This window comes from Mus pahari, chromosome 7 (genome assembly GCF_900095145.1).
Source record: "Mus pahari chromosome 7, PAHARI_EIJ_v1.1, whole genome shotgun sequence".
Taxonomy (NCBI): domain Eukaryota; kingdom Metazoa; phylum Chordata; class Mammalia; order Rodentia; family Muridae; genus Mus; species Mus pahari.
In genome coordinates, this window is record NC_034596.1 from 62363625 (window position 1) to 62377220 (window position 13596).

The 13596-nt window shown below is 36.3% G+C and overlaps 1 protein-coding gene across 1 annotated transcript in view; it reads right to left on the reverse strand.

Moving 5' to 3' along the window:
- The window catches only part of Mdga2 (MAM domain containing glycosylphosphatidylinositol anchor 2), a 744628-nt gene that overhangs the window by 144668 nt on the left and 586364 nt on the right, over positions 1–13596 (reverse strand). Inside the window, exon 8 of the mRNA XM_021202038.1 lies at positions 6493–6786. Coding sequence (XP_021057697.1) covers positions 6493–6786 — 294 coding nt within the window. The remainder of the gene's footprint in view (positions 1–6492; positions 6787–13596) is intronic.

Genomic DNA, 13596 nt, shown 5'->3' on the forward strand with positions numbered 1-13596 from the left:
CCCCTCCTCCCCCTCCTCCTTCTCCTTCTCCTCTTCCTCCTCCTCTTCGTGCTGGGACCAGCTCTCAGTCCAAGGCATAGGTTTGCTCTTGTGGCATTCTGTTGTTTATCTCTAAGACATAGTTTTATGGCTTATTGTTGCTATATTTTTCATTTCATAAGGACTCTCAAAGGATTTGGTAATGCCTAAATTCTACATTTTGGAAAATAGATCTTGTAAATATTAAGAATGAATAGAAAGAAATTGAATTTTGATAGTTACATCTGTTTATGCTCCTTTATTTAAGAAGATAATGTATGTCCTTGAAATGAGGAAGAGAAAGAACAGGTAGCAGAGCCCCTTAAGAAAGAGCTGGGGAGTGTTTCCGTTCACAAGCATTCAGTTTCACGCCTTAGCTGAAGGGTTTGTGTTGAAGGATTTTCACAGGTAAGTGGCTTGAAGGCACTGCTTGAGTTCCTTTCTGCACAGTTACACTGGTCAGACGTACTTAGCTGATGGGACTAATTAAACACAAATCTTGGCTGGCTTAAGCTGTACTTTATTCATTCTATTAGAACCTGGTATTTCCTGTTTCAGTTTTGTACACAGGCTTTTAAAGAGCACGTTTAATAGATATGTTTTCCTTAAGCAAGCTCTTCCTGTACCTACATTCAAACAGAAGCAGAGTGAAGCAGGGTGAAGCAGAAAACAACTGATTTTCTTCATAGGGGCCATAAGCTGGATGATCTCATCCTTTTCCAGGTGATGTTTAACCTTAAGCATGGGGTCAGTGCTCTGTTCTGAGAAGTCCTGTAAGAGGGAGAGTCCCTTAATGTTTTCTTGGATACTTTCCAAGGTACTCATTTATCTCCTACGTGGTTATCAATGATCCTCTATTCTCCAGAAGAATGAAGAAACCCAAAGCGGAGAGTGTTTGGGAATCCAATGCCAGCTTAGCTATAGTAAAGTCATTCAAAAATCCTGGAAATGCAATTTGTATACATAGGAAGTTATATTTTCAGATACTTAGGAATACAGAAATTATATATGAGTTAAGGATGATAGGTATATTTACACATAGGATATGTGGACCAGAGATAATATTTCCTCAAATTACATGTACAGATTTTTAAATAGAATAGTATATTAGAAGCTCAAATATTTCTTTCTTTCTTTTTTTTTTTTTTTTGTAAATAAAAGGTCTTAGTGACAAGGAGGAGGCAGTAGGCAGGCTGGGAGAAAATATAAATATTAATATTTTCAAAATATTAACATTGCCTCAGGGATCAGTTGATTAATGCTTCCAATAACTACTGAAAACAATGAAAGAGCTAATATAGTCATTTAATCCAAACAAAGGAATGCTGTATAATAAATGCTGAGTTCTCGTTAATAACCATTAACATTAAAAATAGGAAATGGAACACTGAATGTATTAATATCTTCCTAGGAAACAAAAAGGTTTCCTCAACCCACTTTCAGGCAGAGTGTATTTTAAAATGAGAAGAGAAAATTAAAATTTATTATCAGACAGAATTGGCCTCTAGACTGGTGGTTCTCAACCTTCCTACTGCTGTGACCCCTTAATACAGTTGCTCATGTTGTGGTGATCCCCAACCATAAAATTATTTTCATTGCTACTCCATAACTGTAATTTTGCTTGTGCTATAAATTATAATGTAAATATTTTTGGAGACAAAGGTGATGCACAGGTTTAGAACTGTTGCTTAACTTTTTTTTTCTTTCATAGAAAACCTGATTATTGACAATAAATAAAAAAATATTTACTATGTATAAGTATTACGTTGCTAAGATTTATAGGCTATGTGAAGATGCAAGAACAATCCTGAATGTTTGTGAATGTCTCCCTATATCTATATGCCCCACCTGCATGCGCACGTGTGTGTGTGCGTGTGTGTGCATGCATGCAACATGTACACACACAGTGCTTTGACGTGAAAGAGAGTTAAGAGGACAGTAGGGATGTATCAGTCTTTGAATATCACAAACCAGTGTTATAATCTGAATGCTTGTCTTTGTACCCCAATCATAGCCTGAAATCTAATGGTTGTTGTGAGGCACTGGGAAGAGGGGCTTTGACGAGCACCCTATCACATGCATAAGATGAGTGTCCTTATAAAACAGATGCCAGAGAAACAGTGCTCCCTACCATAACACTGTATAAGTCCAGATGAAAAGCTAGTGCCCTCTATGAAGCAGAGGAACTTTACACTTGATCATGGCTCCTACAGCTTCAGAAGCATAAGACATTTATGTATAAGACAGCAGACTATAATATTTTTGTTGTAGTGGACACACTAAGTTATGAAGTATGAACTGGAACTAGGATGAAAACCACAAGTATGAAAATAGACTCTTAGCTTAAAACTTTGCATAAGTCACAAGTAAGACAATGAGAATCATACTAATAATCATATTCTCTCCATCCTGTTATATGCAGTATGCAAGGCTCTTATCATGTCTCAATACAGTTTGATACTGTAAATACTAGTGAGAACTGCAAACATTTCCCCTTGTCTGGAAATAAGAAAACTAAAACCCAGAAAAGGTAAGATATGCAACATGAGGCACATATATTGTAATAAAAAGTTTTGTAGATTCAAGATTCTGAGGCTAAAGAAAATATTTTAAATGGAGGCTCCCTTGGGAGGCAGTGCAGCACCAAGTGTAGAGTTTTCATGCCACCCTTGCATGTAAATTTAAAACCCAAGATATAACTCGCCATTCATGCTTCTAGTGCAGCCTTTTCAATATCTATAAAGTTAATTTATATTATGAAAGGAAACTAAAGGTCACAAGAATCAAGGAACATTAGTGAAATAAGCAACGTCAGTTGACATTGATATTTATTATAAAAATAGTTTGGTTCTCATACATCTTTGTACTGATCACATTAACTCTAAAATCAGAATCCCAGCAGGGATCTGTGGGAGGCAATTGTCACAGCTAATCATTCTCTTGCTGCGATAAAATATCTTGGCAAAATAATGTAAGGGAGGAATGCTTATTTTGACTCAGAGTTCAAGGCTCCAGGTTCATCCAGATGGGACAGGACGTGGGCATACTCAAGGGAATTGAAGAATTAGTGTGAACAAGGAAAGAGAGCAACAGGAGCGGAGGCAGGGGCAGAGAGGCAATGTTAGAACTGTCATATCCAGAAGACTGAGAGACATGGATTGGACTACTCTAGAAAGTAAGAATTGTGTCTAGCAGGGTGGAGCTCTTCAGATCTTTCTATTGCTCTGGTTAGAAGGGATAATGCTGTCCCTTCACTTACAAAGTTTCTGGATAGGAAAAGAATGACTAACTGGAGAGAGACTCATTGGGTTGCGGGGATCAAAGCAGGGCCTGTGGAAACAACACTCTAAGAGTCATTTGGTGTGACACAGGCTGTAGAGCTGGAAGCTGAGATTTTCTATAGAAACCCCCCGACTGAGTTGACAGACATGGAAACATCCCTGACACTGCCTGGGCAAATGACAACAAGCAATGATGTCATTGTGGTGACCACTTTTCTCTAGCTCAGTGGTCCTCAAACTTTTTAATACTGTGACCCTTTAATACATTACTTATGTTATGGTGACCCCCAAGCATAAAATTATTTTCATTGCTACTTTGCAACTGTAATTTTGTTACTGCTAAGAATCATAATGTAAATATCTGATATGGAGAATATCTGATATGCGACTTCCAAAGGGGTCATGACCCATGGGAACAACTGAAATAACTGATCTAATTATATAGGAGAACATACTACCTCAGAGCCTATGTAAAAAAAAAAAAAGTCTTAGTTAGCAGGCAGGGTATTGAACACGAGACCTGAGACTTGAGATTGGGTTCTCAAAGAGAGATGTCTAGATGGTGTTCCAGTCACTGAGTTTAAAAGTCCTGTCTGGAAAATGCAAAGATTGTAATAGAAGACAGTGGGGGGAGTGGAGGGGGGAGGAGGCAATTCCATCATCTTAAGGTTATAATATCATTTATTTATTTTTCTCATACTTTTATTTACATTTTTTTTTGTATTTTAATCCTAAGGGATCAATAGAAGGAGAACAAAAAAGGTTTTAAAAGAATTGATTGGAATATATTGACAAGAGTATAGAAAGATGCTAACAGGAGAAGGAAAGGGACTAGCAATAGGGCCAGAGGACAGGGACAAGGTTGACCAAGAGAACAGTACAAACGAAATGCTATATTTATGACCATAGCGAGGTATGATACTTTAAAAAGTAACAAAGACATTTAATTAAATTTCCAAGCAGGGAATGCTTTTAAAAGCCTTTAATCTTAGAACTTGAGAGGCAAGGCAGGTAGATCACTGAGCTCGCCATGGACATAAGTGAGACCCTAATCAACCAATCCGCAGATACTCCTGACACCTTAATTTTAAAAAGGTACCAGAACCAGGAACGATGTGTATCTATAAGTATATTTGCTTATATAGTTAAATATATATTTACATACTTGTTAATTGGTACTCGCATAGATTTAAATTCCATCAATTAGCCATGATATAAATGTATTATACTTAGAATACACAATGCATAAAATGCTGGATCCGAAGCACTCAGGTAAAAGTTTAGTGTGCATCTGTCACCTGAGTGCCAGGTTGTTAAAAAACAGGCTTAGTCAGCCCGTCTAGCTAGCTAGTGACCATGTTCAGTGAGAGAATCTGTCTAAAAAATAAGGCAGAGTGACTGAAGCAGATACCCAACATCAACCTCTGGCTTCCACAGGGATGTTCACACGTGTTTGTCTACTTGTGTGTACACACGCATGCACATGAATATAACACACACACACACACACACACACACACACATACACGTAAGTAAATAAAACTTAGTTATATAGAATAATGAAATTTTCTGTAAAGGATGCAGTGAACCCTGCATGTATATCCATGTATATGCATGTGTTTGGATGTTAGAACAATATTTTATACTAATATTAATAATATTACAGTATTATAGTTATAAAATTAGTAAAAACTAATTGTTTTTTTACAAGTAAGTGTTTTTCTGTTCTGCTTTCTTGTTTTGTTTTGTTTTGTTTAAGATTTATTTTATATATGTGAATATACTTTGTTCTCTTCCTATACACCAGAAGAGGGCATCAGATCCCATTACAGATGGTTGTGAGCCACCATGTTGTTGCTGGGAATTAAAATCAGGACCTCTGCTAAAACAGTCAGTGCTCTTAACCACTGAGCCATCTCTCCAGCTCCTAAACTCTAATTTTTATAATGAAATCTTCGAATGTTTGTTTTTAAAAATTGTTATTAGAATCTCTTCACCTTTAGTTTTGGAGGAGCAAGTCTTATGTAGACATGGGATATGTGTCCGCAGGCAGGGATGATGTTCTTAGAACACAGACTGATTCTTGCTAGAACATTAAAAAAGTTAGCAGATGCTTGTGCTTGGAAAATTCTCAGCCACACAAGCAGATTCTTCACTAGGAGTAGTAATATATGTAATAAGACTCTAGAAAGACACAGTGACATCCCTGATGGGTCCTGGAAAGGCTGCTGGTATTGGGTTCCAGAGTTGAAGTGATGGGGAAGCTGAGAGTACCTCCTCCTTACAGACAGCATCCTGCTCTATCCTGACACTTTGTACCCTTATACTTACATCAAAAGAGCTGAATTTTAATGATTTCTATTGGTTTCTTTTTGAGTCACATTCCTGTCACCATAGAAACAACAGTACAATACTTCTTGTCGTCTGCTATTATAAAAATCAAATTTTACAATCTTGTGCTGATTTTTACAGTTTTCTCAACGTAAGCAGTGCCAGTATTATTGCTGAGTTTTTTATCAACTCTTAAATTTATTGATTTAATTACTTTTAAGAGTAAATATTAATCCCATAGTGTCTTAAGCTTTTTGTAAGAAATACAGCTATAGTTTCAATAGAAGCAGTTCAAGAATGATCTTATTTAGCTCATAGTTAATCACTTATCTGTTAGATAATATAAGCAGAAATTCATCACATAAGATCCTCATGAATTATATTACTAGATAATGATGCAACCTACTGCAACAACTTCATACATGGAAAAAGTAGCATTTCAATGATCAGATATGCACATTTAAGCAAAGGGATTCTTTAAATAGATGGATGATTTGGTCTACAGGCTTGCAATTATTTAAAGGAGACACGAACTATAAAAACTAGAGAGCTTTGTAACCTGAATTAGCAGTTACTTCCATCTTCACCTTGGTTAATTTGTACCCAGATTGCTTTTAACCACCACAGTTGTTGAATCTTCAGTCTTAAGCACCATCATAATCATAACGTGTACACGAAAATACCTGTTTTTCTAACAGCTAAATATTAACCAGATAAATGGCAACTGCCATTAGATTTGGACAGCAATTGTACAGAAATATTTCACACTGTTTGAATGCTGAGAATCATGTCTTTTACTCATACTGAAGTGCCCTCATCTCCTTTATCCCCACACAAAAATAAAGGGAAAGAATTTACTCACACTGCACAATGAGCTGCACCAAGGCTTCTCTTGGCTTCACGTTGAATCCATTGTACTGGCTGGTCTGGCATCTGTACATTCCTGACATTTCCCTTGAAACATTCACAATCCTGAGGGTCCCATCATAACTCTCCATTTGCATTGTCCCATCAGGCATGGCAACTTCTTTATCTGCTCTAGACCAAAGGATGATTGGTTTTGGTTTCCCAGTTACTTGACACTGAAGTTCTATTGTGTCTCCTTCTCTGGTGACCAAAGGTGATTTTTCCTGTGGAACAGTCAGATTGGGTGGAACTTGAAATGGGAAAAAGAAAATTTTTCAAGGTTAGTATAAACTGGTAAGGCATATTCAGACACAGAACATCATAAGGAAAACAATTTCTTCTGATTGAAGGGATTTGACAATGCGGATGACATAAAATATAGGGATTACAGAAATAAGGGAAGATGCTCTCCCTTAAAACAACCCTACAACTTCCATTGTATAGTCTCAAATGAAGACCATAAACATTTTCACAATAAGCAAATAGTGCATTTAAAGGCAACTGATCACGGTAAGAAAAATGTATTCAATGCCTTGTCTTACTGGCCATTAACTGGGTCCTCAGTCTTTGTTTCAAACAGAACGAACTGATGCTACTGTTGCCTTCACATACAAAAACAATTCTCTAACAGCTAAGTCACAATCAGTTATACAGAAAACTTCCCATCAAAATAATAGTAATGAGATAAAAATATTTCAGTTTAGTACAGTTTCAAAATCACTTTGTTTTACTCATGTGTACGTCCCAGCAACACAACAACATGGAGGAAGGAGTAGCTAAAAGAAGAACCTGAGATATAAAATTAGAAGTTAAAATCAAATGCTGCAATGGTCTATTTTCTCTCTGGTGAGAATTTAATTGAATAGCTGACCAATGTCATATTCAGAGAGTTCATTATATTCTCCTTTTGTTGAGATTTAAATTTTATAAGATTTCAAACTATTATATTTTAAAACAACAGGGATACTTGGCAAGATATTTCTACTATTTCCATAAAATTATTCTTAAAAAATTTCAAAAGATTTTCAGCGAATATAAGATGTATCAACTCTTCAAGTAAATTATTTGTTATTTTACTGAATGTACTCAGGATAACACTTGAATGGTTTTCTCGGAGCTCAGTTTCCTGGTCTGAAATATAGTCATATTAGGTTTTAGTAGAAAACATGAAGTGCTGAGAGAAACAGCACAACATGATTTTCCTTACATAAAATATCCCAAACACTATCACTGTGCATGTTTACTTTAATCATGTGATTTTGTTTGAATTAACTTAAATGAGTCTGTACAGCAAAGTGTCAGTCCACAAACTAAAGTGCTAAAGTGAATATTACAGATAAGAATAAATGGGAATGTAAGTGATTCTAAGTTTCTGAGTGATGTTGTCATCATTTTGAAGGTACTGAAGCATTGAATGTACATGGAAAGTTTATCTCCACATTAGAGATTACCAGTCTTACTGCACTCCTGTTCCAAGGCAGCAAAACAAACAGGTGCAAATTAATTCAAAACTGCATTTTAACAAAATAACTAAATGAGCCTGAAATATTTGTACAGTAAATGAAATAGAATAACAAGGATGCATTTAACAAATATGATGTCCTTCCTACTACATGCCAAGCACAGATAAAGATTTTATATTTTTATTCAACTCTCTTAATAATCCTAAGAAGTAAACATTCAATATTAAAATCTACCCAATGAGAACAACCAGTCTCAGGATGCCAAATACATCAATTTGATCAGAAAAGAAGACACTGACAATTTTCCATGACACTGGAAGCTGGTCCAGGAAGACATGGTCTCTACAGGTGAGCAATGGACTTCTTTTGTAGCATCCACAGACACTGGCTTCACAGGGTCATGGACAGGACCACTTTAAATGCCTTGGTCTTTGAAAAGGAGCAAGAAGAAAGACGAATGACTTCATGATGGATAGTTCACAAAATTATCTTTCTTATACTATACTATCTTAACTAAATCTTCCTTTATTAGAATATTTTGAATGTGTGAAATTTATTGTAAGATATATCAATCCAACTATGCATCTAAATTTTAATTAACCTCTGTGAATTAAATGAAAAATCAAATATTAAAATTTAAAAGACTATTTGACAGATAGTTGTTGCTTTAAATATATAATTTCCCAAAGCCAAAAATGTGGGTAAATGTACACAATCTGAGCAATAATTTCTAAAGTTTTGCAACTAAATATTTTTTGTATGAGTCATAAGTTGGCTCACACTTTGATAGGGGCTGAGTACAAAGTGAAATATAGCAGAGCCAAAGGTGAGCATTTATGTCTTGACTTAATATGATGGATATATAAACATCATTTTTTTCCTTTTATGTCATTTCTCTTGTAACTCATTGGTTATTTTTTTAAACTTTTTTATTAGATATTTTCTTTATTTACATTTCAAATGTTATCCCCGTTCCTACTTTCTCTTCTGAAAATTTCCTATCTCCTCCCCCCATTCCCCTGCTCACCAACTCACCCACTCCCACTTCCTGGCCCTGGCATTCCCCTATACTGGGGTATAGAACCTTCACAGGACCAAGGACCTCTCCTCGCATTGATGACCAACTAGGCCATCCTCAGTTAATATGTATTTAGAGCCATGAGTCCCACCGTGTGTTTTCTTTGATTGGTGGTTTAGTCCCAGGGAGCTCGGGGTGTGTGTGTGTTGGGGGGCTCCTGGTTAGTTCATATTTTTGTTCCTCCTATGGGGCTGCAAGCCCCTTCAGCTTCTTGGGTCCTTTCTCTAGCTCTTTCATTGGGGACCCTGTGCTTAGCCCAATGGATGGCTGTGAGCATCCACTTCTGTATTTGTCAGGCACTGATAGAGCCTCTCAGGAGTCAGCTATATCAGGGTCCTGTCAGCAAGCACTTGTTGGCATCCACGATAAGGGCTAATTTCTAATATATACAAAGAACTCAAGAAGTTAGAATCCAGAAAACCAAATAACCCTATTAAAAATGGGGTACAGAGCTAAACAAAGAATTCTCAACTGAGGAATACCGAAGGGCTGAGAAGCACCTAAACAAAATGTTCAACATCCCTAGTCATTAGGGAAATGAAAATCAAAACAAACCTGAGATCCCACCTCACACCAGTCAGAATAACTAGGATCAGAAACTCAGTTGACAGCAGATGATTGCGAGGATGTGGAGAAAAAGGAACACTCCTCCATTGCTGATGGGATTGCAAACTGGTGCAACCACTCTGGGAATCAGTTTGGTGGTTCCTCAGAAAATTGGGCATAGTACTACCAGAATATCCAGCAATACTACTCCTGGGCATATACTCCATCATGTAATAAGGACACATGCTCCACAGCCTTATTTATAATAGCCAGAAGCTGGAAAGAACTCAGATGTCCCTCAACAGAGGAATGGATACAGAAAATGTGGTACATTTACACAACGGAGTACTACTCAGCTATTAAAAACAATGAATTTATGAAATCCTTAGGCAAATGGATGGATCTGGAGGATATCATCCTGAGTGAGGTAACTAAATCATAAAAGAACCACATAATATGCATTCACTGAGAAGTGGATATTAACCCAGAAGCTCAGAATACCCAAGATACAAGTTGCAAAACACATGAAACTCAAGAAGAAGAAAGACCAAAATGTGGATACTTTGATCCTTCTTAGAAGGGGGAACAAAATACCCATGGAAGGAGTTACAGAGACAAAGTTTGGAGCAGAGACTGAAGAAATGACCATCCAGAGACTGCTCCACCTGGGGATCCATCCCATAAATAACCACCAAAACCAGACACTATTGTGGATGCCAACAAGAATATGTAAAGATCTTAAAATATTAGACCATTATAATTAAATGCTTGACTACCTGAAATTTTCCTAAAACTTTACTATAATAAAAAGTACATATTTTCTATGTACATTTATTATTTATTTGTTTATAATATTTAAACTTGGCTAATTAAAATTAGTGAGGCAGAATTCACTTTTTATCTCAACAGCTTAAAAATAGATCTTTTTATGTATTACTTTGAGTTTTATTAAGCAAGAAAAACACATTAAATAACACTTTATTGTCCCTTTCTTCTGTAAGATGTTCTGTTTACTTGCTACTTGATGCCATGTTAAATGTGGATCTGTAAATAAGACTTCCAAGGCCTCCCAAGTACTTTGCTTTGGGGAGTGCACACTACACAGGCTTAAGGACTTTAAATCTTGACTCAGAGAGATCCTTTGTTAACAGCTCTGTTGGCCCAAAATTACAAAATAAATATTACAATTTCCAAATGTTTTATAAGCTTCACTCGTTCTTCTTAGCCTAAAGTTTCTATATCTTAAACACTAAACTCTGAATTATTACTTATTGTTCATAGTAGGTCGTGATTGCTCCTATTCACTTTTCCCTGCTTTATGTGATGATAGGAGAGATTCTGTTTTTATTTTTTATTTTCATTATTTTTTATTTTTTAATTAATTAATTAATTTTTATTTTTTATTTTTTTGGTTTTTTGAGACAGAGTTTCTCTGTATAGCCCTGGCTGTCCTGGAACTCACTTTGTAGACCAGGCTTGCCTCGAACTCAGAAATCTACCTTACTCTGCCTCCCGAGTGCTGGGATTAAAGGCATGTACCACCATACCCAGCTAATAGGAGAGATTCTTATCTTTTCCAAATTATTCTAGTCTACAACTGAAATCTATTTTTATATTCCATGTTTTTTCAAATCTCCAAATCCAAATACCAATCGTTTCTTGAATGAATAATTACCAACATATGCCATTTGCTAATTAAAATGATAGTTTTCCTAGTTTTCTCATATCCTCTTGCCTACTTCCAAATACTATGTAATCCTTATGTGTGTGTTTATGTTTGAGATATATATATATATATATATATATATATATATATATATATATATATATATATAAAATGTTTGATACATATATACATCAGATATTATTAAAAATGTCTTCCACACCTGGCTATTTTTTTTTTAGATCCACTTGCAGATGTCTCAAGAAAGTCATCATTTGCTTTCTTGTGATAGTATCATATGTAATCTCTTTGCCATTAATATCTCACTCTTCCAGTTCTCTGCTGCCCCATCATTAGCTTTTCCATGATAACCATGTTTTTGTCCAGATTACTATGAAATCCAAGACTTCAGAAATGTTGCTCCTCAGCACACTGTTTTAAGAAAGTCTGAAAGCAGCATGGTGGGTTTGTTCAGTCATGGAAAAGCCATAGTCCAACATGATAAAGGTTTTTAAATGATGATGCAATTTGGCTACAGCTATAGATAAAATACTAATGTTGAAAAGGAACAGAATGTTGATGAGCAGCGTGAGTAGCTAAAGCTGCTATTGTTAGATGGAGCATGCTGCTGTGCGTATGAACTATTTTATCCAAACCGATTTTAGTCTCCTACCTCCCCAGTTACTACATGAGATGACAGCTTGCAGTTTGTTTCACAACAGTAACTGTCTTATTATACATATGTATCTTATAACAACATATTCTACATGTCAACATGAAAATAACAGCTTCCTGAATGAACACCCAGACTTCATTGTTGTACTGTCAGCCTCCAGGAAACAATCTTATACATAATAGGAACTCAGTAAAATAGTTTATACCTAGCCAATATATTGTGACAGTGAGATATCGGCCAGTGATTAGGGAGGTACCAGAGACATAGATTGGGGAAGTAGAGATGGAGGAAAACAAATTCTTGTAGGGGCTTCAGCATCACCAGAACAGTGCTTTGGCTTAAGTACACTAGTACTGTCTATTTTTCTTCATATATTTTGTTCCAATTTTTACTTTCTTCCAGTATTTCTGAAACATATTAGCATATCAAAGTTCTAAGAAGCCCATCAAAATGTAAAATAATAAAACAATCTCTATTCAAAAGTCATTCAATGAAAAGTGTATTTTTTTTTTTTTTTGTGGTATAAATGAATCACTTTCAAAACGGTGTTCTCAATGACATGGTAGCATGTATGCCCTACAGGTTTCACTGACCTTCACTGACCACTTAACCCTGACACTCCTGAGCAAGCAGTTATTACTCATGTATTTCCCACTGTTTAAAAGTATGAGGTTCTTGGGGTCTTCTAGCACTCTTGCCTACCGTACATGTCGAAACTCAGTTCAAATGTTGCTATGTTTTCTCCATGTATATGTGTGGGCAATGTCTGTGCATATGTGTTTGCATGTACATGAGTTTACCTTACTGTAAGAGTGCATGTTTATGTTTACCCGAGTGTGTGTGTGTGTGTGTGTGTGTGTGTGTGTGTGTGTGTGTGTGTGTTTGTGTGTGTAGGCCTGAGATGTCTTTCTCAATCTTTCCTGACCTTTTACATCAAGGCAGACTTTTTGACCTGAATCCAGAGCTGTCATCCCACAAACCCTGTATTTATTCAGATATTGGGAATCCAAATTCTGTTATCCATACTTACAGCACCACTACCCATACATATCAGCACTTGTTGTCCTATTTTACTGCCTGGAAATTCATCCTTCCTGGATATGGGAGCATCATTTACCCCTTTCCCTTATCTTGGGGTTCTACTGAGTACTTTCCCCATGTCTTGGGGACAAATCAGTCTGTACTTTGCAGACACTGGCTTTGATGTTGTTAGTAAAATGTGACTCCCTCTGCTGCCTAGACTGACAGTACATGAAATAGAGGAGGAAGAAAGGAAGGAAGGAAGGAAGGAAGGAATGAAGGAAGGAAGGAAGGAAGGAAGGAAGGAAGGAAGGAAGGAAGGAAGGAAGGAAGGAAAAGGACTGGAGTGCAGGTCGTCAAGGTTACACTGCTGGCTGAAAACAGACAGCAGGGAATAAACGGACATGAGGCACAAGCTTCTTAAAAAGCTGCACATAGTAAAATGAACTGAATCTAGAGTTAGTAACTCAAAGGAGGAGAGTTTTGTAAAACAAATGAATGAAGTTTGGGTAGATTTATAGTAAAATGAACTGAATCTGGAGTTAGTAACTCAAAGAAGGGGAGTTTTGTAAAACGAATGAAGTTTGGGTAGATTTGTAGTAAAATGAATTGAA